Source organism: Canis lupus, chromosome 20, assembly GCF_048164855.1.
Source record: "Canis lupus baileyi chromosome 20, mCanLup2.hap1, whole genome shotgun sequence".
NCBI lineage: Eukaryota > Metazoa > Chordata > Mammalia > Carnivora > Canidae > Canis > Canis lupus.
The window spans coordinates 47,835,326-47,860,397 of record NC_132857.1 but is presented as its reverse complement, the minus strand read 5'-3'; the positions used below and the strand labels follow the sequence as shown (position 1 = coordinate 47,860,397).

The 25,072-nt window shown below is 33.0% G+C and overlaps 1 protein-coding gene across 1 annotated transcript in view; it reads left to right on the top strand.

Moving 5' to 3' along the window:
* The window catches only part of LRP1B (LDL receptor related protein 1B), a 1,825,680-nt gene that overhangs the window by 1,689,488 nt on the left and 111,120 nt on the right, over positions 1-25,072 (top strand). The window contains exons 72-77 of the mRNA XM_072789062.1: positions 5,617-5,739; positions 10,410-10,535; positions 11,457-11,594; positions 12,993-13,127; positions 16,207-16,326; positions 17,950-18,191. Coding sequence (XP_072645163.1) covers positions 5,617-5,739; positions 10,410-10,535; positions 11,457-11,594; positions 12,993-13,127; positions 16,207-16,326; positions 17,950-18,191 — 884 coding nt within the window. The remainder of the gene's footprint in view (positions 1-5,616; positions 5,740-10,409; positions 10,536-11,456; positions 11,595-12,992; positions 13,128-16,206; positions 16,327-17,949; positions 18,192-25,072) is intronic.

Sequence of the window (25,072 nt, the reverse complement as noted above, 5' to 3'; positions counted from 1 at the left end):
TAAACTTTGTAGACCTTCTGGCACCGAAAGTTCTTAAATTCAGTCATATTCTAAGACTTCAGGACAATTAAATTACTCATCTTTTTCCATTTTCTAGCTAATGAGCTCCATCCTCTCAATTTCAGTCTGTCTTTCTCTCATTGCTTCTTGCCTGGGCTCATGTATTACCATGTAATTGGACTCTAATACATTCTACTCACTGCTGCCTGGTTCAGATTATTGAAGCGTAGCTCTGATTATGTCAATGTTTGCTCAAAGCTCTTCCTTCCTGGTTACGTACAAATATGGCCGTCAGGGTTACAAGAGAATGATCCTATTTTACTTCCTACCCGTATACTCTATTACTTCTCCTTACGGATCATATATCCTAGCCAAACTGAAGAATAAGTCTAGCAACAGTTTTCATGCTTTTCAACATCTTTCATGATCCCTCTGCTATTTTTTCCATCTCAATACCTTTGCCAATGAAAATTATATCTATCCTTTAGTCCACTAGGTTGCTACTTGCCATCTCTTACGGTGTTTCCCTAGCAACTCTTGATTGCATTCTTGTTATCATATTCTTCCTTCTTATAATTACTTCTGTATTAAGTTGACTAAGTTTCCCCTGTTGGAATGCGAGCTTCTTGATGTAAAAAATTAGGTACGCAAACAGAATGAGGAAATGCATCCCAGGCAGTGGGATCATTGTGCACAAAGTCTCAGAGGTGAGACAAAGTTTAAGTGTTTTAGGAACTATAAGTAATTGAAGATTCATGCTATAGAATTTGGTTTTAATATTAAGCATAATGAGAAGCTTCCCAAGCTTTTAAGGAGTCTTCAAGTATTATTTCAAAGGGAGAGAGTGGTAGACTTTGTACTATGTAATAGAACAGAGAATTTAATGAAGTGAGATTCAAGAGATCTAGTGTCTTGTCTTACTTCTAGGAACCTTTCTGTGCCCATTTTTCATATTATCAAATCCAACCACAGTGAAAAGTCTCTCAGAGCCATAAGAATATCTGGAAAGTAAGTATATATGTGTGTGTGTAAGGTCAATCCTGTCAGGATTTATCTATTTAAAAAAAAATTCCATAAGAAATATTTTTGAACAAAGAATTCCAGGTTAAAAATCTAAACATTATAGTTAAAAAGACAGAACATTATAGCATTTGAAATCTGAGTTTTCTTTTAGATTTAAAATAGGTCTATTTAAAGTTTAAGCTTGGGGATCCCTGGGTGGTTCAGCGGTTTAGCGCCTGCCTTTGGCCCAGGGCATGATCCTGGAGTCCCTGGATCGAGTCCCACATCAGGCTCCTGCAGGGAGCCTGCTTCTCCCTCTGGCTGTGTCTCTGCCTCTCTCTCTCTCTCTCTCTCTCTGTCTCTCATGAATAAATAAATAAAATCTTTAAAAATTAAAATAAAATTTAAGCTTACTGATTAAAAAAAGAGTGGAGGGCCTTTAACTGAATCATTTACAAATGTGTCAAAGCTCCTCGTCTCAATATTCATGTTTCTAACTTTTCTTGGGTTTCTTTTTGCCAGGTAAATTCCAGTGAATTATCTTGGTGGTTAAAGTATTTGGTCCTGTATGGCTGTACCTTAACACATAATCAAGTTCAGAATTCTAGTATTTAACTTACTTCTAGCAAGTGGTTTAGGTATTGGATAAATGTCCTTCAAGGCACTGAGGAAATGGAAGGCCAGAATAAATATCTCTCCTGTTAAATCTCACTTCATTCATCCCAAATCTGGACACATGAACTAAGTGTTAGGGTCTGGAAGGCAGTAGGCACGCAGGAACATTTTCCAAATGAATCCACTTCTTACTTTACTTTAAAAAGACAAACCCCCAAATACTGTGGAATTAAAAGCAGCATTCATATTTTTAAAGGTAAAACATGATGCCTCAAGGAAACTTGATGTTTGTCTTCGCTCCCAAACGTTATTCCCCTAGCAATTTCGGTAGGAAAGATCGACAGTTATTCTTTTTATTTATTTATTTTTTTGAGAATTATTATTTTTAGTAATCATCAGCTCACAAATGTGTTAACTACTAATTAAAATTATAAAATATTATCATATATTAAACATTCTATCCACCCAAATTAAAATGGGAGCTCTAGATGCTTATTTTCTGTGATTATGGCCTGTCCAGATTTCAATGAATCTGACAGAAGCTCAGTTATATTTAAACATAGGTTATTGTTTATAAATATGTGTGTGTGTATACACGTACACACTTTTATATTTTTCTAATCTTCTGTTGAGCTGATTAAGAACATGACTAATGACTAGGAAACTGGAATTTTGATCTGTCTAATCTCTTTAAATTATACCTTTTTTTGTTGCTTATGTGTGTCTCGTGCCATTTCAAAAATAAGCATTTTATGTTAGACTCAAGATGTCATGGTAGGCCCATGATACGTTTTTTTGTAATGAAAATTCTTCATGGTACAATAGGAAGCCTTTAGTAAGTTATCTTAAAACATTTGTCTTACTGTTGTGATTGTGATTTCATTTATATTTCTCTTCTTAATTAAAATAGTAAGAGGCCCAACACTCTTAAATGGGGCTAATTATAATGTTATCCAATGTGATACCTTTGGGAACTCATTTTTTTTTTCCTTTTAACAAAGCTGATGGGCTACAATTAAAATTTTCTGTAGTAATCGGAGGATGTCAAGAGTTCACAAATTTTGTTTGAATATAATCCATTGTAAAATGGAACATGCAATAATGAGGTGTAGTCATGAGGATTTTTCCTCTGAAAGAATGTAACTTTCATATTCTATGAATTTTGATACTGAATTAGGCAACACTCACCTCCTATCAATATTCATATCTCAAGTTTCTTTAATACTAAAGACTGTACATGTTATCTTTTTATTGTCTTCAGACAGAGTTGTTAAATGGCAGTATATTTTCTGGCATGAATTTTGATAATTGAAATTATTGTCAGAATTAGGGCATTTTAGAACTGAACATTGCAGAAGTTGAAAGAAAGGGGCACCTCAATGCCAGATATTATATTGTTAGTCTTACATGGTGAGTATCAACTCACCTTGGTGGATTCACCAAAGACTTGCCTTTTTCCATATTTTAGAGTTTGTTGCTTGGTCTCAGCTTCAACTATTAGGTTTCTAAGCAATTGACCTATATTTCCCTAATCATCTCTCCCTACCATTAACCCTATCAGGTTTTTAAAAAGTTGAATTTCTTCCTCACCTTTTACTTCACAAAATTAATAAAAATCTTGAGGTTTATTCAACATTTAGCAAATCTACCGATAGCTGTGCCTCGCCTAACTTCTCCCCCCTTACTTCTTCTTTAAATGGAAGATTTGTTGCACCTCCAATCTAAGGATAATCCCTTTATTTTACTTTAGATCTTAAATCCTTCACACTTTCTGGATTCTCAAGGAATTTGTTGTATCAATGACCTTTACTCTCTTCTGTATCCTCAAGCTTACTCTGTCTATCAAATTATTCTCAGAAGCTCTTAAGGATATCAGATATCTGTTTTACTCCATACAAATAACCGGTCTCTCTTAGACACCTAACTTCCTCCTTTCTTCCTTCCCTTTAAGGCCAAACTCCTGGAAAGGGATGAAAGATTACAGTCACTACTACTTTTTCATCTAATAATAACCAACTACAAACATTTCACTAAATCTACCACCACTTCACTGAACCTTCTCTCTTAGCATTATATAAATGTGCTAACTACTACCTTCTTGTTGGACCACTTTTCAGGTATTTCTCCAACCACTCTGGCTAATGTTCTGTCCTTTTGCAGCCTCCGTTTTATCTCTCCAATCTTTAAATGCTGATTTCCTCTGTTTTGTTCTAAATTTCAAATAACAACTGCACTCTGATCATTTCTAGCTACATATTTACAGGTCAGAACCTATCCTATATTTTAGATACATTTATCTACTATCCTATTAAATATCACTACGTGGTTGTCTTACAAGTACCTTAAAAGAATTATGTCATTATTTCTGCTACTATTGCTCCTTCTGATGTATTCTTTTATTTTTGAACAATACCAATATTTACCAAATTGTCCAAAAAAAAAAAAAAAAGAAAAACTGAGTACTATGTTTGACTCCTCACTCCCCTTGCACTTCATCTTTTTAGCCATGAGATCCTGAGGGTTCTACCTCCTGGAGCACCTCCCAAAGCACTTTCAAATGTAGCTACTCTAAATCAAATACCAGCAATTCTCTTCTGCATTGCTGCAACCCCTCTTCAAATTGGTCTTTTCCCTCCTCCAGACTACTTGGCTTCACTCTTGCTATCTTCATTTCCAAGTTATCCATACTCTTGCTAGTGTTATCATGTTAAAATATAAATCTCATTCTGTCATTTGCTAAGTTAAATCTTTGCTACTCTACCTAAATTATTAAAGGTTTGTCTGCAAGTCAGAACTCAACAAGATGAGCTGTTTGACCCTAACCTAGACTTATTATTGCCTCCAAAGTGCATCCACAAAATGAACAATGCTTCCTTCTGGGACTTTCTTTTTTTTTTTTTTTTTTTTTTTCCTTCTGGGACTTTCTAGTCTCACAAGGATGAGCACTATCACTCCCTAGCCCCATGTTTTAATAGATATCCACTTTAAATATTTAAAACCTTCAGTCATCAAATCTAATAGAGAAACCATATTTATTATTTTATGTATGAGGTTTAAATAAGTAGTGAAATTCTCTGAAAGCAATCTTGTTTATTTTAATTCTGAATTCCCATCAAGTTACTTTGTGTTGTTTTCCCAGGTACTGCTTGTAAATATGACCTTATAAATCACTTTAAGCATGCCTCTCTTATAACATAGGAAGACATTAAGTCTCAGAGAAATTAATAGACTTGTCCAGAGCAAGACAAAGGAAGTTCCTAATCCTAGAACCATTGCAATTTCCACTATATATTATTACATATCTAGATACATACCAAAGTTTATTATTATTTTGGTTCCATACACTTAATTTTAAGTGGAAGCATAGCCTTATATTCTTGATGTTTTCTATTTAATTGTGAAAGGAGAAAAATGCAAACATTTGTAAAATACATGCAAAAAAAGGGAAGCTATTGTAGTTTTTATAAGGATGACTGTAATATCTCACCACATCACCAACTTCTAATTCTGTTATAAAATTAACTGATTCTCTGTGATTGCAAAAAACTTTTTATTGGTTATTCTGTCTTCAGCAATTCAGTTTGTTTGTTTCCAGATACAGCTGAATTTTGTAACAGTCTTGAAAGGATCTTTTCTTTCCAGAACAGCACAATTTTTATAATGAAAATTAATACTACTTAAAATTAAGTTTATTTATAGTAAAATAAAAATCATGTAAAATGGAAGATAATTTATATTTGAGAAAACTTTCTTCTATCATCTTATTGGTATTTTCTTTAAAAATATATGTCTGCATAATATCAGATTGTTTTGAAAAGTAAAACATAAGTAACTTAAAAAAATAGTTTGGATACTGCTTGTCCCAGTACTGTATAGGAAAATAATATAAGGAAGTGAGAAATAAATACTGTGCTAAGAATTAGAGGAATGTGTGTCCTGCTGACCAGCACTAATTATGCTACATCTCTATGTCTCTTTTTCTTTTTTTTTTTAATAAAGGAGGAAATATATGTAGAGCAGATGAGTTTCTCTGCAATAATTCCCTTTGCAAACTCCATTTCTGGGTGTGTGATGGAGAAGATGACTGTGGAGACAACTCTGATGAAGCCCCTGATATGTGTGGTATGGCACGTCACATGGATCTAGATTATATTCTCATTTCCAGACCTAATATACTGGCATGAATCAATGAAGTGGTGAGACAAACCACAGAGCTACCATCCTGAGGTTAGGTAGTTACATATACAGCTTTTGTTCAGGTAATAGGAGATTATTCTGTTCAAAGTTGATGACTTTACGGAAAATCCCCCTAAATCTGAACTTGCACATGTCAACACTATTCAGACGATAGTTTATAGCCTGTTTGGAGGATTTAGAGTAGCTGAATTTTTGAATTATATAAGGTTCATATAAGGACTTTGGCTCTGATCAAATTGGTCACTTAGACTAAAACAATTTTTTTTTGGATGGATAAATACATGGAAAAAATGTGAATAATAAAATCAAGTAGTTCCAAAAGTTACCCACTACTGAGACCAATGTTGTTCAGAGAAGGGATATATATGAGATAATATGTAAATATATTGATATATTTTAATATGTAAACATATAGATTTATTTTAATATATGAGTAATATTAATATACTTAAATATTATATATTATTTATTCATATATGTTCTACATTATAATTATAAATATATTAATATATCTATATGTATTTAGACTAAGCAGAGAACTTAAATTAGGAGTTATATAACATTTCAGTCTGAAAATCTTAACAAAAGCTAGTGTTTCTTCAAATTCAGGTTACTCAACTGATAATTGTCAGGAATGTACTTATGCAACCAGCAACTATAAATATCCAATTTTATACCACCAAAGGAAAGGATTTCTTATACCTAGCAAACATTTTTAGTCCTTTCTTCACATTCTTTGCATCCAATCTCCATATTAAATGTATTTCACTTCTAAATTAAAGATATTTTAATTATTAATTATTTAATTATTTGGAAATAATTAAGTAGCACATCAGATGAATGAAAGAAAACATAGCATGAGTGTATATACTTAAGTTATCTGTTCTATTGGGTCGACCAAGTTAAACCAATATTTTTTAATAGATGATGACATTGACTACTGACATTACAATTGAATAAAAAACAAAGAGGCAGTCTTATTTTTAAAAGGATTTAAAACTTAAAAATGAAAGTCTTCGGAGAATGTCCTCTGAAGGCACAACTAATGAAATTTCAGTTTTAGTTCTACATAATCTTATACAATGGGTTTATACCAGAGATTTTGTTGTTTCTGAATTATAATAGAAAAATATGCACACACACATAATTTATAAAAATAATGGGTTCTGGCCATGTAGGTGAAAGGGATGGGTGGAGGGAAGGTAGAAGACATAATGTTGTAGGCAAGATGTAGACAACCCTGAGGCAGAGTGCACCATAGCTTCCTGGAAGGACTGAAAGATCCATGAGCTTGGAGAATACAGAACAAAGTAGATGCTGGTTTAGGATGAAACTGAAGAGACAGAAGAGTCTGGAACCTTGTGAGTCTTCATAAGGATTTTTAGATTTAGCCTAAAAGTAATTAATAAATCCAAAAAGTTTTGGGTTACCTGGGTGACTCAGTCAGTTAAGCATCCAGCTCTTGATTTCAGCTCAGGTAGTGATTTCAGGGTTATGAGATCAAGCCCCGTGTTGAGCTCCACACTGGACATGGAGCCTGCTTAAGATTCTCTCTTCCCATCTCCCTCTGCTCCTCCCCTCAACCTCCTTCTCTAAAAGTAAGTAAATAAATAAATAAAATTTTAAAAGTATTTAAAAATAAAAGAATACTAAAAAGTTTTAAGTACAACAGGCATATAGTTATATTTATATTTTACATATATAGGATTGAAAGAGGGCAAGGCTAGGTAAGATAATTGCTGTACTCTAGGCAAGCTATGCTAGTAGCTTGGGTTAAAATACTGGTATCACATGATGGCAAATATACACAAATTTGAAGGTGATTTAAAAACCAAAATAAATTGGATTAAGCAATAGATTAGATACATGGGACAAGGAAGAGGAAGTTATTAAGTATAATTTGTGTTTGTGCTTTCACAGTGGAATACATAGGTAACATAGGAAGAGGAACAGTGTTGAAAGTAAAGATTAAAAGCCTGGTTTGAGATATACTTGAGGAAACATTCAAGTAGAGATTTCATGTAGGCTCTAGATGTTTGATTCTAAAGCTTGAAGAGCTGGTCTAGAGTTATAAATGTGCAAGTCAGAATAAAATGGAGTAATGAATACTACGGAATTTGTAAGATTTAGGCTGAGTGAGAGTAAGATATAAGAGGAGAAGTGAGTTAGGATAGAATATTGAGGGCTACCAAACATCTAAATAAATATGAGCAGCTGGAAAAGACTCAGGTGAGTGACCACAAAATAATTTGGAAAAATAGTGGAAGAGAAATACCAAAGTAATGAAATGTATCAAGAAAGATGGAATGGTTCCTGAAAAGTCAGGAAAAAATGATTTTCAGAGCATATGAAAAATTAGTTTTAGATAAGGGTAGTAAACCCTTTTCTGTTATTAAAAATTTTAACGTGAATTAATTTATTAATGCCAGATGTCCCCTAAATATTACTATATATAGATATAGATGATTTCTAACCATATAGGATAGTTGGTGGCTTAGGTGAATTAGAGTTAAAGATCATTGGGTATGAAAAACTCAAGGAGCTAAGAGGAACAAGTATTGATTGGCTGGTTTGTTAAAGGGGAGTGTTGATCAGTCATCTAGGATGTTGAAATGAGTTTGGATGGAGGGTTTTGATGATGAAGGAAAGTCTACAGTCTTTAATAAACGTGGGAAGGGGTGATATTTACAAGGTTGATGAGAAAATAGCAATAAAAAAGATGTATAATCAAATGGCCATCAAAATAATAGTTTTTGTTTTTAGTTTCTTTTTAAAAACAGATGTGAGGATATAAAAAAAAAAGTTCTGAAAGCTAAAGCTGGAAATTAGAGAATATTTGAACATGAGATAACATGAAGTTTGAGGAATTTAAGAGATATTTCTTAAAAGACCTAAAGGGGAGGAACTATGCTTGGAGTGGGAACCAGATTTCAGTTAAACCAAGGAGGTCATACAAGAAGAAGTATGGCATACTTAAGGAGCTAATAAAGTGGTATTGATAGAATATTAAGACTGTCACGGATGAGTCTTTAGGAGTGGTATGGACAAAGTAATGATCAGTCTATTATGCCATGTAAAGTATCTTTAAAAAATGATTTTATTTATTTATTCATGGCCGAGAGAAAGGCAGAGACATAGGCAGAGGGAGAATCAGTTTCCCTGCAGGGAGCCTGATACCAGACTTGATCGCAGGACCTCAGGATCATGACCTGATCTCAAGGCAGATGCTCAACTACTGAGCCACTCAGGTGCCCCTGTCATGTAAAATATCCTAAATTTTATTCTGAAAGTGCTGGATAACTATGGAAGAGATGATCAGATTGATGTCTAAGGTGGTTGTTCTGGTGCCTTTTGGAAGATCTTAGGTTGAGCAATGAAACATACACACTTAGGATTCTACTGTTATTTTCTCTGTAAGAGATAATCAAGAGCTGAGTTATTATAACTGGTATATAAGGAGAAAAGAAGGCAAATTTGGGGACTGTGTCAACTGGACTTGTTGACTAGTAAGAGTTGAAAGTCATAAGAGGAATGCATTTAGATAACCCCAGACTTGTAGCTATTATTTGCTACTAACTGAACCATGGAAATAACACAAAGCTTATGTCTGGAGAGAAGGAAATCGGGAAAGTGATTAAGAATGGAGTCTTGAACTTCCTGAATTTGAAATTCTTGAGGAGATATCCTATAGTCACCTGTGAGATGCTAAAATTAGATAGTAAATTGAAAGTCTTAAGGGTATAGTATCAAGTAAATCCATGAAAATGAATGAGAGAGAATATCAGCAGAGAATTCACGAGTGAGATCAGGAAACCAATGAAAGAGTCCTGGAGTATTCCACACATAAGGATAAAGAGTCATGAGAGATGTTTCCTACTCTAGAGATGGAAGTCTTCAGATTAGATAATAATAGAAAGGACAATGGTAAAATTCTCTGGCTTTCATTGTTGTCACTTTAACACGTACACACACACACACACACACAAAGCTACATATACCCATAAATATTAAAAATAAATAACAGAGATCCTATGTGACTCAAATATATATTTACACATTCCTTTACAGAAATACAAAGCAAGAAACACAGTTATAGCATTGTTGGGGCATTTTTTTCACAGGATGACCTATTTTCAAATTTGGGCCTGTAACATATGCTTGCTCAAGCTCTATTCTGTGTGAAATTGCTCTTTCAAAAGCTAAGTGTCCTGCCATGTTGTATAAACTGCAGGCATAAATTAATTTGGTACACCAAGTGAAGTCAGCTAAGATAAGGCATCTGGAAATGAGACCATGAAGTTTGGTTCTTTTTCTTTATTTCATTTGAGCTGTGCACTCTTTTCTGTAGTTAATATAAATAACGAGGATCATAGCTTCTATTATCACACATTTTCCAGTACCTACATGAAGGCAATTTCCACAACAAAAGATATTCATAAAAGTCAGATTAAGGATTTGAAAAGAAGAAAACAACAAAAAGCAAAAACTAATACAAAACAAAAAAAGGAAGACCCTCCCCCAGAAGGATATTTCCTCATAACTCAGTGTACCCAAACGAGCTGCTTTTCTTTTTTCTTTTTCTTTTTTTTTTTCAGCCAAATTTCTTTGCCCACCCACAAGACCTCACAGATGCAGAAATAACAGAATATGCCTGCAGCCTGAGCAAATGTGCAATGGGATTGATGACTGTGGGGACAACTCAGATGAAGATCACTGTGGTGGTAAATCCATTTAATGTGAAATAATTGATTCACTGACAGCTACAAGATAATATGATGGTTTGGGGGCACAAAAAATTAAAAAGAAGTATTTTCCATGTGGCATGTCTGAGGATATTTTTTTCAGACACTTGATCTTCTGACACGGTATGAAAATAATCTGCTAACATTCATTTGAATAGTAGACTTGTGCTGCTTTATCCAAAGTCTCTACTAGTCTGTAAGTCTCCTTTGATTATACATACTTTATTCCAGAAAATACTGTGTGAGAGAAAGAAAAACATAGTGGTTAAAAAATGCTCTCTGTTGGGCAGTCCAGGTGGCTCAGTGGTTTAGCACTGCCATCAGCCCAGGTCGTGATCCTGGAGACCTGGGATCGAGTCCCACGTCCTAGGGTTCTCTGCATGGAGCCTGCTTCTCCCTCTGCCTGTGTCTCGGCCTCTCTCTGTGTGTCTCTCATGAATAAATAAATAAAATATTTTAAAACATAAAATAAAAGTGTTCTCTGTTAAACAGTTCCTTGAGGGGAGAGTGCTACTAAAGAATGTATGTCTGCATACAAAATCCCTTCTTCACAATAAAACCAAAGACTATGCTAATGTATGCGACAAAATCACTTGGTGGGTGACAAACCCTGACTTAAACTGGTCTGAAGCAGTTTGTAATGCTTTAGAAACAAAGTCCCACTTAGGGTGAATATTCAAACATTTTCCTATGGAAATATAGTGTTACTTATTATAGGGTAAATGCACTGTTACTTTTCTAAAAATCCAGAATTTCAGAATTCTTTTATTTGGCCCAAGAGCTTCATATGGATTGTGGAGTCATGTTTTTCACAGTGTTTAGTAAAATCTTGAATGTTTGTGTACTCAGTAAATTTGTTTTGATTCTGTGAAGCACTAATCATTTTTAATTACTTTATAGGCAAGCTTACATATAAAGCAAGACCATGTAAAAAAGATGAGTTTGCTTGCAGCAATAAAAAATGTATCCCCATGGACCTCCAGTGTGATCAACTTGATGACTGTGGAGATGGTTCAGATGAACAAGGCTGCAGAATAAGTAAGTTTATTTTCAAACAGTATACTTTTTGGGCGGCAAGCCCTTGCCAACACAACCTTGCAATGCCACTTAAATTATATCAAAAAGTATGAGGTAGGAAAGTTCAATTTCACAATGAGTACACTTGTTAGGGCTGAACCTGAGATCTCAAATTCCAATTACAGACTTTGATGTCACCAAAGAAATCTGTATCCCTTAATATTTTATTTTATAAAATAAATTTAATATTTTTGATTCTTATAATGATATTTAGTTTAAAAGAAGGTAAGGTGTTAATAATGTATTCAGTGTTTTAAGATTTTAATCCATTGCTGAGTTATTCTTAAAGAAGACATCATTTGTATTATTCATTTGGAGCGTGGTGATATTTGAGTTATTAGACCTTGGTTATTTTTGTGTTTAATGTTTGATATCTAATTTTTCAAATTAAGAAACATAACCAAACTTATGACTTTAGATTCGGATTGCTTGTAAAAGTCATAAGATACTTTCTACTATGGAGTCTTTTATTTTTTCTCATTTATGCATCTGAATTGTTCCTCACTGGGTGATGAAGCATTACCCACTACAATATGGCCACATATTATCTCAACTGAGGTATATATAATTCCACTGATGTACTTTAATTAATTATAAAATATTCGAAAGTCAGTGGAGATTAATAATGGCTAAAATTCTGATAAAGTTTTCATATTTCAAAATAATTTGATATCTGTCAGTAAATAGAGCTAATCCAACAATATTTTTATAATAATGTCCCTCTCATTTATTTGCATGCTATAATGTTTTTTGTAATAGGAGATAAAGCTATGAAATTGCAACTACTGTGCTAGAAATGACAAATAACACATAGTCTGTCCTAACTTGTGTAACAGCCCATGACCACTGGAGCATGTTGCTCCTCATACATATTTCCAGGCTGAAAAAGTTTAAGAACTGATGATTTAGCCTACTTGTTTGAATAACATGGTAGTACCCTTGATTGAATTCCTGAATACTAAATTTAGGTTAGCAATTAATGGCCACATGTCTAGGTAGCTTGTAGGAAACCTTTTGGTTCCTAGAGAAGGATGTAGTCCTCATTTGTACCTTAGTAATGACAGCCTATCATTAAAAACGTTGACTCTTCCTTTTACAAAATAGTGTACTTCAATAACAGCTGTAAATATCAGCTATTGGCAGTTTGGTCTGAACTATATTTAATGTAAATGAGCTTATGTTTTATCTGCTTCTACACCTTTATAAGAAATGAGGGCTTATATAGAGAGAAGATCATAATCTTATAAATTCAAAAAGTTATCTATGGAATAATAAATATAATTTCAAATTTTAAAAAAAGTAAACTCCCACTTCAAGAATTAGAATTATATTAGTTTTGATGGCATTTTTAAATCCCAGCTCCTGCTGAATATACCTGTGAAGATAATGTGAATCCATGTGGCGATGACGCATATTGTAATCAAATAAAAACATCTGTTTTTTGTCGCTGTAAGCCTGGATTTCAGAGAAACATGAAAAACAGACAGTGTGAAGGTATAGTACATTTCCTCAACAGCTTGCTCTTAAATCTTTAGGTTATAAAAGACTCACAATGCTGTTAAACTGTGAGATGACATGGGATTGATTTTCATCAGGTTGGTGTGTATCTACGGGATACCGTTTTACCTACAAGAGTGAAAGTCTCTCGGGTCAAGAGCCTATTTGTTTGTACGGCTAAGCTAACCGTCTCTGAGGCTACAAAGCCTTTTCTATAGTAAATTCAGATCTGCAGGAATTTCAATTGTACTGTTACAACTTTGTTTTGAAATGCAAATAACAAAATTGCTGGTTCAGGAACTATTGGAGAATTGGAGGCACTTCATGAAAGACCATGTTTATGATGACCCATTTCTCTTGAGTTGTGGCATTTGCAGTACTGCAATAGGTAATTCACTTTTAGAGAACCGTGGGCTTTTGTCCTAACCCATTTCCTAAACAGTGCTTTATATTATCAAAGTCCCTTCTAAAATTCAAAGACAGGATCTAGATAAATCTCTGTCAATTTACTTGAGACCATTTAAAAATCGAGCATGGTAGGATAGCCAGGATTTCACAGTAAATTATATGTAAATATACTATACATTGGGACTTTAATAGAGAGCCATGAAATACAGACCTATATGTATTTACTGCCAGTTTCTCCATTAAAATTGATATTATTGTGATTAGAGTTGTCTAAGTTTGGCTTATCTAGGGAAATTCAAGTTGTAAAATGTTTTCTACTAGCTTCCTTCTCTACTGTCCATTTTATTCTTGGGTAAAGAAACGTGATTTTTGCATTGCATCAATCAAAATGAGATTATTGAATTGAATTGGTTATATTCGCCCAAAAGAGAATGAAGTGTGGACATGTCATATTTATGTACATTTTGAATTATATACCAGTTTGGATTATTCGTGACATTTTATTTTTCCATTAACATGGAACACTGAAAAATAACAGTCTAGGTTTTCTTTATTTTTTTTAAGATTTATTTATTTATTTTATTTTATTTTATTTTTTAAAGATTTTATTTATTTATTCATGAGAGAGAGAGAGAGAGAGAGAGAGAAGGCACAGACACAGGCAGAGGGAGAAGCAGGCTCCGTGTAGGGAGCCTGACGTGGGACTCGATCCCGGGTCTCCAGGATCAGGCCCTGGACCCAAGGCGGCGCTAAACCACTGAGCCACCCGGGCTACCCTATTTATTTATTTTAGAGAGAGAGAGTCGGGGAGGAGCAGAGGGAGAGGGATAGAGAGAACCTCAAGCAGCCTCCCTGCTGGCATGGAACCCAATCTCAGGACCCAGAGATCATGACTTGAGCCAAAAGCAAGAGTCAGGTGCTCAACTGACTGAGCCACCCTGGCACCCCTAGGTTTTCACTATTGTGATTTAAAAAGCAAATTATTGGGATGCCTAGGGTGGCTCAGTCGATCAAGCGTCCGCCTTAGGCTCAGGTCATGATCCCAGCATACTGGTATCAAGCCCCACATCAGGCTCTCTGCTCAGGAGAGAGCCTACATGCTTCTTCCTCTCCCTCTGCTTCTCCTCCTGCTTGTGTGTACTCAATCTCTCTCTCTCTCTCTCTTTCTCTGTCAAATAAATAAATAAAATCTTGAAATAAATAAATAAAATTAAAAGCAAATTATTCTTTTAAGATTTTATTTATTTATTCATGAGACAGAGAGAGAGAGAGAGAGAGAGAGATAAGCAGAGGGAGAAGCAGGCTCTCTGCAGAGAGCCCAACATGGGACTCCATCCCAGGACCCTGGGATCATGACCTGAGCCAAAGGCAGACACTCAATCACTGAGTCACCCAGGTGCCCAAGAGCAAATTATTTTTCAAGGCTAGATTATTTCTTTTTTTCCCCAGACACTTTCTCTTGATTGTATATAAACACACACATGCACACATCCACAACTTCTTCAAATTTTAATTTCAAACATTAATTTTCTAACATTTGTCTGTGAATAGTGGGCTCTATTTCCTGCACATACTTATGAAAATTAAAACTTCCATTCTCAAACATTTCTGTGTTTTTAATTATATTCTATGGCAAATACAAGCTGCAACTTCATTCTTCATTTTAAGTTGCTACAAATCCGGTATTTTTATTGTGCAAATTAATAACTTTTGCACTTCAATAAAATTTGTATCCTTAGTGAAGGAAGTTTTGATAGTAAGGAAAAGCAACTTGATTTGAAATGGAGGAAGGGAAAGACATTACTTTGATTCATAATTCAAGGAATTCAAATGTGTTTTTGCTTTTCCTATATATAGCTCAAAAAGAAAATAAGAAATCACTATTTGATGTTAGAACCAAAGCACTTTAATTAGAATATATAAAAAGAAGACAGATTACCGAAAATACCATCAGAGAAGTAGAAATGGATTAATAGTTGCTGTGTGCCAGGCACTGTTTTAGGTACTGGACATGTGTGAGATTTTTCCATCCTCTATGAAAGCTCATGGTACCAACATTAGTGTGCATATATGTGTATGTGTGTTTAATTTCTCTGTACAACATGGCATATATATTATATATGAAATATAGTATATACAGTGTTGTAAGAGAGAAATACCCAGATAGCAAACAGTGGAGAAACCATGGTAGGGATGTATGTTGGTGGAGAACAAGCAAGGTTTCACTTTAGGTGGATCTTGAGAGATGAGTAAGAATTCTCTATGTGAAGGTGAGCAAGGATATTATATGATGTGTACAAAGGTATGAAGGTAAGTAATTAGAAAGAGTCTTAAAAGGAAACCTCAAGAAGTGTGCGTTTGAGTGACGAAAATACTAGGAAAGTGCTATTTCAATAGCACTGAAAGTGCTATATCAATGTGTTAAGTAGATTAAAAAGCAATGTACAAGCAATTGATGAATTATTATAGTGAAACTATTGTAAAAACTTGCTAAGGCCGGAAAATGTGACACAGCAAATCACAGACTTAAGAGTTTTAAAAAGACAATAAAAGAAATAGAAATAAGAAGTAGAAGGAAGAAAAATAAATTTGTCTTTTTTTACATGTCTGAAAAATAGAAGTGCTAATTGAGGGTAAGATGATGCTATTTTGAGCTTTTCTCTTCTAGATCTTAATGAATGTTTGGTGTTTGGCACATGTTCCCACCAATGTATAAACATGGAAGGGTCATATAAATGTGTGTGTGACCAGAATTTTCAGGAAAGGAATAACACCTGCATAGCAAAAGGTAAGATCATAACAATTATTTCAAATGCTAATATAACTGTTATAAATATCTTATGGGAAAACAATGTTTCATATTATATTTTAGCAATAGCTCCATGTTTGAAAATAGAAATAAGTCTCTTTTCAATATTGGCTAATTTTCCCAGTTTGTTTGTTAACCTGCTTAATTAATCTAATCTAGGAAGGTTTATAGACATGACTGTCAAATACATTGTAACTGTTAAAATCACTTTTGTGTTAAAAAAATTGGTCAGAAGGAGGGAAAAGTTTTTACAAGTCAATGTGATAGACTGTAAAGCATCTTTCTTTATGGACTGCTCTCAGTGTATTTGAGAAATATTATTATAACAATGGATAAAAATAACAGGTTAAAGGCTAGCATTGTAAGGAGAATGGAATTTTGAGTAAGAATATAAAAAGTTTTAAGTAAAATCATGCTTTAATTCAGACCTCCTTTACTTAGGAATAAAATTTGTTAAACTTCAAAAAAAAAAAAACAAGTATTTGGGGCTTTTTTGGGAATGAATTTTCATGCTCTGGTTTTTACTAAGAATATCGTAACAAAGATTGTTAGTTATAGGGCAGGATTGGGCAATTGTAATAAAACAGTTATTACAGGTAGAAAACAACATGATATAGTAGATTAAGGATGGGCTGTAGAGGTAAACATACTTGAATTTGAATCCTAGCATTGCCCTTCTGTAATCTTTGGCCCTGGGCAAGTTATTAAACTCTCTGAGCCTCAATTCCTCAGCTATAAAATGGAAATATGTATCCCTGCTTTCCATAAGAGGGGATAAATTGTGAAATCTTTTCCATAATGCCTGCCATAGAGTAGATAAACATAACCAAGTGAGAACTATTAAACCAATAGTGCTGAACTTTACTTCATTATTGTTTTTTTTTAATTTGCAGATAGTGTGTATGCAATTCAATATTTACAGTTCCATCAATATTTTAATTAATATATTGAGAATTCAGTCTAGGGTTTTACTTGTCTCAATATGCAAATGATATTAGAATTGTATTGTAGGTATGAAAACTTCAGGCTACAGGCATCAACTAGCAATATTCTAAATGATATTGACATTACGATATTTTAATGTAATAAATAGTAATATCTTCTTATGATAAAAATAGAATATTTGAGATACATGAATATTAAAAAAGGAAGACTTTCCTCCTCTTAATTTTCATTGCTTAACCTAATACAATGATGATAAACTGAATGCATAAACTGGATACTCAGGAATGTTTGAGGATTAATGAGTACACAATATAGCATCTGAATATTGAGGATCAAAGCATTAGACATAATGCACTGCAATTTATCAAATAGAAATCCCTCTTTATGAAAAGGATATCTACTACAAATACCTAATTTCTAGCCATAAGGTAAGCTTTGCCCTGGGAAAACCTACATCAATAAGTCTTAGAAATGTTTAAGAACGTGTATATTAGAAATAAATCATGAAGACTAAAACACGATATAAAGTTGTTTGATTTTTATAGAGCAAGAAACTGTGTTAAGTATAATAATTCAAGATAATTTAAAAATACAATCATTGCTTTTACATTAGTTGAAATTTACTTTATTTTTGTATTTTATTATAATAATCTCCAGGCTCTGAAGATCAAGTTCTCTACATTGCTAATGACACTGATATCCTGGGTTTTATATATCCATTCAACTACAGTGGCGATCATCAACAAATTTCTCATATTGAACATAATTCAAGGATAACAGGGATGGATGTATATTATCAAAGAGATATGATAATTTGGAGTACTCAGTTTAATCCAGGCGGAATTTTCTACAAAAGGATCCATGGCAGAGAAAAAAGGCAAGCAAACAGTGGCTTAATTGTAAGTAAATAACATTGACTATTTGAAGTCTCATACCTTTCCATCTCTCTGTTTTTTTTTTTATCTATCCATCACAATATATTATTTTTTTTACAATATATGATTATAGGAGGTAATGAATATGGTCAATGATTTCTCCCAATATTCTCCATATAAAGAAATAAAACATTTCCCTTCTCAATTATTCTCACAGCAACATATAATTTAATTGCATGAAATTATTTTTCTTTAAATACATTTGCTTTAATATGTAAAAATGGTAATGAATAAGACTCAATATTTCTAGTACATTTCATATTTTGTATTATTTAACATTATATTATGAAGGTGAGTTTTTTTTTTTTCATTGTGAGATGAGATTGAGAATCAATCTCAATTGTTTTTATGTTAGAAAATAAACTGTCAAAATATGCAGGGTATACCGTTTCATTTTAACAATATCAGAAATATACCTCTCTTCTAGGGCAAGAGATCAAATCAATTGTGCAACCATTTCTTCTGACTCCTGATAACTGTATTTCAGGGAACATCCAAAACAGAGCAATATTGTTTGCTGGTATATGATGGACATGTTGATTATCATGGTTATTCTTTTTGAGAAAAATAAACTAGAACATTTGTTTAGATTTGTGGTTATAGACTATCCTTTTTTGTTTTAGGGCATGTCATTTTATTGTGTATTTTATATTTTGAAGTAACCTGGGAGAAAAATGACAGATAAATATTTATTTTTATGGGGCCTGGCCCCTTCCCATACAACCAAAAAGTCAAGTGCTATTACAGTAGGATATAATTGAAGCTTTGCATTTGAAAAGAATTAGGGGTGCCTATCTGGAAGTCCTTAACTATCTTTGCCATGGTATCTACCATAAAGACTCAAACTGCATGAATACCATTTGATAGCAATCTGGAATACATTTTTATCAGGTAGATGGCAATAATCTGGTTTTAATTAAGTTATATTGCCTTTCTAATCCAGGTTAGATTAAATTAACTGTGAGTAAAAATCCATATATATCAGAATTGTTTCTTCAACAAATCCTCCACCAAACACAGTATTATACAATACCTTTAAGTTCTATTAAGAACAATTCCAGAAGAGAGCCAAAAAATTTAGTAGATCACTCTGCCTTCTTTCACTTACTTGTTTGCTATCAGAACAAAAATCTGGTTTTAGTCTTGGCTAACTCTAGCTTTCTTTATCTGTAAAACACAAGTCTGCTTTGCAAAAACATTGCTCCTATGTACCATTTCACATGTTATCAATGAAGTGATGAGTATGTACTGTAGAGTTACATTGCCTGGGTTTTAATCCTTGATCCTGTTTCTTACTAGCCTCTAAACTGCTCTACCCTATTTCATGAAGTTTTAGTGAGGAATATATACTGTATGTATATGTGTCAGTGTTGATAGTTCTTGGCATATAATAAGTACTATATAGTATCTATATAGTAGTACCTTGCTATATTAACAGGATGCTGCTGCTGCTGAGAACAGTGATGACAATGATGGTGCAGATAATGTTGATTGACAAGGTGTTCTTCTCTAGGATGTATATTATCACATGAAAAATTATTTGCAACTTACCTTTGTCTGAATTTTATTTTCTAAAAATACATCTTTAACTTGATATATTTTTTCAGTGAAAATTATTTGATAATTATTTTAGTTTTGTCCTTGGGGAAATTAAAAATTAATATATAGTCAGTATATTCTAGGGAACAGAATTTATACAGATCTCTAAATTTTTATTTTTACACATAGAAATGTATAAATGTATATGTTTTCTTTGTATATTATATATTTATTTATCTGTATATATTTTCTATATTTTAAAGATGTTTTTATTTGTTTATTTGAAAGACTGAGAGAGAGAGAGACAGCATGAGCAGGGGGAAGGGCAGAGGGAGAGGGAGAAGCAGACTTTCCACTGAGCAGAGAGACTGTTACCTGTGCCAGGCTCAATTCCAGGACCCTGGGATCATGACCGGAGCCCAAGGCAGAACCTCTTAACCGACTGAGCCACCCAGATGCCCCTTTATTTATATATACATATACACATATAATATATATATTATATTTTATAACTGTGGTATAGAATCTTTTGTAAATGATGGCAAAGCTATTGATTAGCTTTTCCCTAATATGACATGAAACTTCATCTTGTTATTTAATGGTACTGATTACATGCGTTATTTCATCTAGACTTTGTTTTTCTCTCTCTTCAGATTTACTCACAACTAACAGTATTCACTAGGAAAAGAGTGTGTAACATTAGGGTACAGTTTATAGGATTCCATCATAGCTATTTAAATGTCATGATTATAAGTTAAGACTATGTCCTAAGCCATTCAGTATTCTATAGACATTCCAATCAGTGCACTGCAACAAAACAAAGCTTAAGGCTATACAGATGAAAGGAATTACTTAATTTTTCCTTCATAAATCATTCTGTAATCCTGATTCCTCAATATTATAAATATGTAATCAATCCATTCTTATATTCTTAATGAATAATGTGCATTCTTTAATGTTCAAATGACTCATCTATGGCCATAAAGCTGTAATGTGACCAAATTAGACTTTAACTTGAGAAAATTGTTACATCCCTGAGTCTCAACTTACTTATAAAAAAAGCAACTATCATATTAAAGTAGAAAATTTTCAATGTCCCTTCCAGATAGTAAATATATATACTTTCCAAAAGATGTGTGACATCATTTATGTTTATCTAGTTGTTTACTTGGATGATTTGTGTTTATTACTCTGGAATACAGTTTATGTATAAAAATTGGATTTTTTTTTACCCCCCTGAATACTCTGCAATGTATTGTATCTGCATTTTTTACTAGTCACCAGCTAGTTGTCTAGTAGTTTAATAAGCATGCAATCTATTTCTTCTTCTAAGTTTTGACACAATCAATAAATGATACTGACCAGAGAATTCTCCACCCTTTGGAAAACGAAACTCAAGATTTTCCCCTGAGCTGAAAATGGAACATTGGTTTCTATCTCTGAATCAGGAGATGAAAGAAAAATACAAAAATCAAACTATGGATACTTTTAGTCAAAACCCCATTATCAGTGGACCAAATGGAAGACGTTAGCCATATAATAACAGGATGTCTTGAACCCATATTCACAGAAACTAAAAATAATGGAATATTTCCCCCAATAAAATATAGGAAATATGTTATATCAGAAATCAGAATATTACTCAATTAAAAGTTAACTGAAGTCCATTCCAAAGGGAGGTAATTTTCAATATGATCTTTTTCTGGAAGTCATGAGGGGAATACTCTTCTGCAATCTGTGAAAATGGCTTGAATACTAATTATGACTATAAATTTAAATTTCAAATGCAGTCTAAGTTATTTATAGATAGAAATGCTTATGATTTCCTAGCCCCTTGGGCTATACAAAATGGATGGATTTTTTTTTTCTTTTAAGAAAATTAAATAATTTAAAACTTAAAAGGCTGACATGATTCATTCTATATGTAAAGCATAATGAGATTTCTGAATTTAAATTTTAGTAGTCAGAACAGAATATGATAGCATTATGCAACAATTGTACATACTTTCTGGCAATTTATCATTTCTAGTATAAAATGCTGTACAGCAAAGTACATGATGACGAGCACTATAAAGTAGGTCAATGCTTGGAAAAATGCAAATGACTTTAAAAATCCAGATAAGATTTTTACCATTAAATAGCTAAATATTCCTGAGCAAAACAAATGGTTTATCTGATCTACCTGATTTTGAGAAGTGAATAGGAGATAACATTTTTGGCATATTCTCTACTATACAAATAAGATGTTCAGAATGATCCTGCTTACAGTTTTATTCATTAATAATCATATCTTTTTCTCAATAAGTTGATTAGGCAATTATTTTTCCCTGAAAGCTTTTAAGAATATATCCAACTAAGTTTTATTTAATAGGCTTCCATCTTTAATTGGAGTTCTAGCTATAAACCTCAAACCCCAATGTATGGAATTTTGTGTATATCACACATATACAGACATCACACATACACATAAGTGCATAGGTTTGCATATGTGCCCATAAAAAGTTTATGTGTGTACGTAAGTTTTAGCAAAAACTTCAGAGTCTTGTTTTAGGACATTAAAGTACTAGTAGAAATTGATAGTTTCTTTTTCCATTTCTAAATTTATTTTCTTTATTATTATAAATTTATGCTAATCATTATAACTTTACCTTGAAATTATCTATACTTGCTTGCCAAGAATACTTTTCAAACCATCAGTTTATTCAAACCAGTTAACAATTAAAATTATTTATTATGATTTCTTTGGAGGAAATCTAAAATTATCAAATCATTGAACTATTGTCATTTTGTGACTTGATATTATTGATTGCATAAGACAGGCATTCAACAATGTATGTTGATTGGAGTTAATGGTTCTATAACAGTTGTGATCAATATTCAAATTTTACTGCATAAATCTTACAAGACTATATAAAACATATGATTCCACAATTAATAACTCTGAAGATATTATTGAACATACTGTATAGCATTTTAAGGTGAACTAGTCAAGTTTTATTTACTCATACCCAAAATTTTATTTAAGGAGTTCTGTTTATTAGGTTTAGTGTTGGGTTCCTGGGATACAAAATGACAATGGAGTCTTGTTCTCATGAAGCTTATATTCTGGGGAACAAAAACAGAGTCAAGTAAATTCATAAAAAAATAAATACCAAAAATGCAACGTAATTTTCAAAATATAATCATATAATATCATAATTATAATTTTGATATTATATAATTTTAATTATATGATAATATAAGTATATAAGTATATTATAATTATATAATTTTAAAATTATATTGAAGGAAATATATAATGGAAATACACAATGGAAAATTATATTGAAGGAAAAACATAACCAAGAAAAAGAAGTCAAATGTTGTAAGTCTTTGAATAGGATGATCAATAAAGGCCCATTTGAAGAGATTTGAGTGTAGACCACCCTAAGAGATGAGGAGGAAGTAATGTATTTTATTTATGTCTAAGACAACTATTTTGGGATCCCTGGGTGGCGCAGCGGTTTGGCGCCTGCCTTTGGCCCAGGGCGCGATCCTGGAGACCCAGGATCGAGTCCCACATCGGGCTCCCGGTGCATGGAGCCTGCTTCTCCCTCTGCCTGTGTCTCTGCCTCTCTCTCTTTCTCTCTGTGTGACTATCATAAATAAATAAAAATTAAAAAAAAGAAAGACAACTATTTTATTTTGAACCACCATTATCTTTCTTCTAACCTAGTGCAATAGCCTCCTAACTAGTCTTTTTGCTTTCCTTCTTACTCACCACACTGTCGCCAGAATGCACCTTCTAAGACATAAATTAGATCACATCACATCTCTGATCAAAGATATCTAGTGGTTCCCCATTGCAAAGACAAATTTCTCATAATGCCTTACACGGGTTTAAAAGATCTGGTCTCCCATTACCTCTTTGACTTCATCTCCTATTAATTTTTCCCTTACCCTTCTCTAAGGATGCTTTGGTATTTGTAAAACCCATCAGTACCTTCTAATGTAAGGCCTTTCTTGAAATGTTCTCTTGGCCTAAGTGTTCTTCAGCCAGATAGCCTACATGGCTCAATTCCTAAACTCATTCAAGACTTTGCTCAAATGCCATCTTCTGAATATATAATATATTGATAATTGCAATCTATTGTCCCACTCCCATCCTGGACCATCAACACATTACTCATTATTTTTTTTCACTTTCATAGTGCTTATGTTTGTTAAACTACTATATAATTTACTTAACTATTATGTTTACTATCTATACTGTACCTTACCTTGCTGTAAGAAATTCCCATGGCAAGTATTTTTGCTGTTTTGGCCATTATTATATGTAATCCTAACATCTAGAACTGGATCGGTCATAATATTTTTTTAAAAGTTACAAGCAATATATTAATTGAAAATTTTTGGTATATATGGCAATAGTATATTGATCTTGAAAGTTATACTTTAAAAATAATTTAAAAATTAAAGAAAAAGACAGTTATACTCTACAAGTTATTCTTTTCATCATTGATATTCAACTTATCACAAGATCAAATATTTTTGTCTCCAGATATATCCCATTTTTATCCACTTTTGTCTCACAAAAATTTATTTTACAATTACACATTTTACTTTCTGAAGTCCATTCAGTAAGCCTCCTCTGATTGTCCTGTATCCACTTCTGGTCCCCATTCCTAAGCCATTCTCCACACTATAGCCAAAATAATTTTAAAACATTAATATAATCATCATACCTCACCACTTAAATCCTTCCAATAGCTGTCCATTGAAAACTCAGTGGTTTATAAGCTTCTCCATGATATTCCAGCTCATCTTATGCCACACCCCCTTCCCATTTCCTTACACATCGATCAACATACACATATCTACCCATAAACACACATTTTTTTTCCCTAGCCATAAATACATCTCATTTAATTTCCAGGAATGCAACTTCATTTCAGAATCTCCAAGCATGCTCTTTACTTTGCCTCTCTTAATTATCCTGGTGAACAGAAGCTCCTTTATTAAGAAGACATAACTTTCATTATTATACATATATATAACATACACAAGTATAGTATTCTAAAAAAAAAAAGATAACTTCACAGAATACCGAGTCTGTGGTCCAAAGACAAATGTGGTCCTTTTTTGAAATTGTCTGAGAATCACATACTTTTATTTAGTTCCTTTCCCCCCTGTGAGGTTGACATGGTGTTAATGTAGATAGAAGTTTAAAACTACTCAGATTTTGAAATCTGTTCTTCAGAATAAACTGTAGATAGAAGCCAGGGATTTCCTTCCGGAAGTGTTTTTGGAACTCTTACGCATTCTAG